Source organism: Halyomorpha halys, unplaced genomic scaffold (genome assembly GCF_000696795.3).
Source record: "Halyomorpha halys isolate HHAL.00 unplaced genomic scaffold, Hhal_1.1 Scaffold1054.1, whole genome shotgun sequence".
Taxonomy (NCBI): Eukaryota; Metazoa; Arthropoda; class Insecta; order Hemiptera; family Pentatomidae; genus Halyomorpha; species Halyomorpha halys.
Window position 1 is genome coordinate 220256 of NW_027111400.1, and position 4019 is coordinate 224274.

A 4019-nucleotide genomic window follows, 5' to 3' on the forward strand; every position below is an offset into this window, starting at 1 on the left:
CACGTATTGATCTTTCGAATAAAAAAAAAATTTTGATTACAATTTAATTTTTTGTGTTATTTTTTACAATTTCAAGTTCTATCGGGCTTAAAAAAAAACCCTTTAGTTAAAAACTGTGCTTGCTTTTTTTTTTTTAAGGCAACCCTGACCATCTTCTTCATATAATAAAAAATCTCTAAAAATAATGAAAACCAACTTAAAAATGTCATAATGAAATGACTATTTACACTTAGTTCTTAGACAATTAATGAAATATGAAATAATAATAATAAAAAAAAGAAATATAAAAATACAGTAGACTCTAAAAGACAGTAAAAGGGGAATACAAATAAAACAAAATCAATTTTTTTTTCCTTGACTTTTATATTATTCTCTTTTATTGAGTACTCTTATTTTTTAATTTCCATTTGCATTAATTATCTAATACCTTTTTTTAATTCTTCTTCATTTATACTTTACATAGTACATTTTATTTTTTATTTTCTTTGTTAATTTTTATATAAATTTGCACATATTTAGCCACACCTTAATTTCATGTTATCTATTCTCTTAGTTTGTTACATTATTTTAGTTTTCTTTCTATCCCTGATGAAGCCCTACAAAGTGGGGGGGAAAAGTTGGCTCACATTAAGTAGTACAGTTACTATTTGAGTTTTTCTCACATCATGACCATGTGATATAAATAAATAGTTGATCACTATTTTTTCCTTACTTGATCACAGCCCTGGCCATCTTCAAATTTTCCTTACAACTTTTGTCTTTTAAAATGTTCACATACATACACAGCGAGCGTTTTGCGAAGCTTTGTTATTTGAACTCAGGGACCTTAAAATGTGTATTTTCATCCAAAACTCTTCATGATCACTATACTTGCTTAACCACATGTTTCATATATATAGTAAGAAGTTAAAGTAAATATTTCAAATTGTTAAAAGTTCTATCATAAATTTTGACATAAAACAAAATTCCTCTCAATAAATTATACTACTGTAAACATAATTTATTCATTTTTAGTATTTATCTTCATTTTATTAAATCTGACAAGAGTTCAGCTATTGATTTACTTCTGCAGGGGTTGGTTCCTGCTCATGAGGAACATTTTCAAATGGATAATATTTATGATTACTATACCTGAAATGTAGAAATTATTTGATAAGTAATTTGATTTATATTTTTATGACATTTATTTTCAATTAATAATTAAAAATGCACATTTTTTAACTCCACACGTACTCTTTTAATTCCATGTATCGTTCATCCTTGTTAAGACAGTCTAATACAAGGATATCTTTTTCACTGAGTGAAAAATCAAAGATATTGAAATTTTCTTTCAACCTCTCCTTTTTTAGAGTTCTGGGAAGAGCTGCTACTCCTCTATCCATCTAAAAAAAACTTTAATTTTTATTTAAGAAATAAATTTAATTTCTATTTTTTTAAGATCCAGCAATAGTAAATATCATTTGTTTCTGGAAAATATAGTAAAAACATAAAATCAATTTTTTTAAAAATTTATTCTGGACAACATTTCAGTGACAATAAATAAGTTATGATTAGCATTAAAGAAACAAAAGCATGCCATTAAAAATAAATTACATTTATACCGACTGGTATAATTAATAAACCAAGACAATTAATAAACTATAATAAATTATAAAAAAAATAAAAAATTAATAAACCAGACAATGTATGTACCATAAAACTCAATACCTAAGTTTCTTAAAGTCATGATAGTAATAGGAACAAGAATTATAATAGAGGCCGAAATGTTGAGGTGAGGGTCCTAGAATGCCTGGTTCAGAGTGGTGTATTAAAATTAAGAAATTTTATTTATTTTATTATTATTTTTTTTTTTTACAAATATTGAGCTGTGTAGTTGTAAAACATAGTAACTAAAGAAAATAAGAAAGTTTACATTATTACTTATAAACAAATTCACCATAATTGGTTCTCCCATCAAACAATATTAGTGAGCCCTATATCTAATCTTACAGATGTTATTTCGGCATTGGGAAAAAGTGCGTTTTTTACTGGTTGTTATTATTTTGTTTTAAACTATTCAACAAAGAATATTTCAGCCAAGTCAATCCCTACGAAAATTAGTAGTTAGTTTTTCCTAGTTTTTCAAAAGTGGGTTTGTTTCTAGAAATATTTTTTTCTAAATTTCTAGAACCACTTCCAATTTAATACTGGAAGAATTCGTTTTTGTACATTTTTGATAGATTACAAAAACTGAGCTTTATTGACCTTTGTGATGAAACTATTTTGCCATAGAAGTGTTCATATTGGAGTGACTTTAGTGCAAGTTTCATTGACTTATCAAGTCAGGGGCTTTCCTCAAAGGTCTTACTGAAATAAGGTGAGAACAATAATCAAATTAACTGCTATAAATCAGAACAAAATTAATAATTTTTTCACTCCCAGCAGGCAGCTTCATCCGCTGGGTAAGCTCATGAATCAAAATAACATTTTATTTACAGGGAAAAAGATTGTAATAAAGGAAAAATTAAGATTTATATTTTTACTCCAGAAAATATACTTAAAAAAAAAAAAAAAAAAGTATTCCTTTGAATTCATGAGAATTGCAGAAGATTTTTATTTATTTATTTATTGCTATATTCAACTGTACATTATAATACATTGAGTAAATTTGACCTCAGGGTTTTACACCCTAAAGCCCCAGCCAACAACGACCGACGTTTGCTGCTTCCTTTGTTTGCCGAGTATTTGCTCAAGTCTCTGAGTGCGGCAAGAAGTAAACCTGCTGATCCATTATAAGCCCTTAATAAATATGGCCCTTTTGTAAACATGTCTAATTGTAATCTATATCGAAACAATGTTACCTGATATCTTAGGGCAATTTGAGCTGGCGTTCGTTTGTGTTTTAGTCCAAGATTGACCAGAACGGGATCTTTTATGAGACTACGACCTCTCATAGGGGGAATTCTTTTCCCTAGCGGCATATAAGCAGTTATTTCAATATTTTTCGATTTACAAACCTTTATTAATTCCAGCTGGGCCAAGTAAGGATGGCATTCTATCTAAAATAATGTTAACATTAATTAAAAAGAAACACCATTTTAATAATTAGCATTAAAATTATCTACGCAAAAAGAACAGTTGATTCATTTTTTTTTTAAATGCTTCTGCTTTGGCCAAAGAAAAACAACCATGAAATTAAATTCTCTAAAAAAAAAAAAAGATTTAAAAACTGGTTCCATATAAGCGAAGATTACAAGAAAGGGCGTATTCTTGTTTGACCATGTGTTTTAAAAGTTCTGTTTACTAAATTCGTTCATTTTTGGTTATTCAATTTTTCTAGTCTACCTATACAATCTCCTGGAACTTTCTAGATCTCTTTTGAAGGATAATTTTTATAATTATTCGTTTAGGTTGAAATAAAATATGGTGTGGTGCAGGAATTAAACAACTTTCATAAACCATTGCTTAAAAAAATTGTATTTTAAGGTTTATTGAGATGCAAATAATGAATACCAACGATCGGAAGAGACTGGACAGACTTGGCTTATGGGCGTACCCAGAGGGAGGCAGCTGCCCCCCCCCCCCCCAGGAGTGAAAAAATTATTAATTTAATACAAAATATTTTTTTTCAAGCAACTAGTATTGTACTAACTAATAAAGCACTGATATAATTATATATAATGTTCTTAAAGTTTTGGCTTCATTCTCCTTTTTCGTGCTGAAATGTCACAACCTGATTTACTGTGGCCTGCCCCCCCCCCCTAGTTTTGATCCTGGATACGCCCTTGGCTCTGCTGTCTCAGATTTTCCATTCTACAAACTACTGTCTCTATTACTCAACTTTTCTGCTTTAGTTAATTATAAAAATTTGTTATCGCCCTGAAATTAAATATAAATTATGCACCCCTACGTGGAGTCCCAGGTGTCAGCAGAAAGGATAGAGAAGTTGGGTCCCTCTGTCGCAAATGCAACAGAGAGCCGGAAACACCAGCACATGTGCTGGGGAAATGCCCCAACAACTCCCTCCTCATAACACGCCG

At 29.6% G+C, this 4019-nt stretch overlaps 1 protein-coding gene across 2 annotated transcripts in view; it reads right to left on the reverse strand.

Moving 5' to 3' along the window:
• Positions 1-975: 975 nt before the first annotated feature.
• Positions 976-4019, reverse strand: part of LOC106688111 (aldo-keto reductase family 1 member A1) — a 7203-nt gene continuing 4159 nt past the window's right edge. Inside the window, exons 5-7 of one of the 2 annotated variants that reach the window (XM_014432422.2) lie at positions 2841-3038; positions 1234-1382; positions 976-1131 (exon numbers count right to left, since the gene is read on the reverse strand). In XM_014432422.2, coding sequence (XP_014287908.1) covers positions 1053-1131; positions 1234-1382; positions 2841-3038 — 426 coding nt within the window. In that variant the 3' untranslated portion in view covers positions 976-1052. The remainder of the gene's footprint in view (positions 1132-1233; positions 1383-2840; positions 3039-4019) is intronic. The other variant, XM_014432423.3, reaches the window with a different exon arrangement.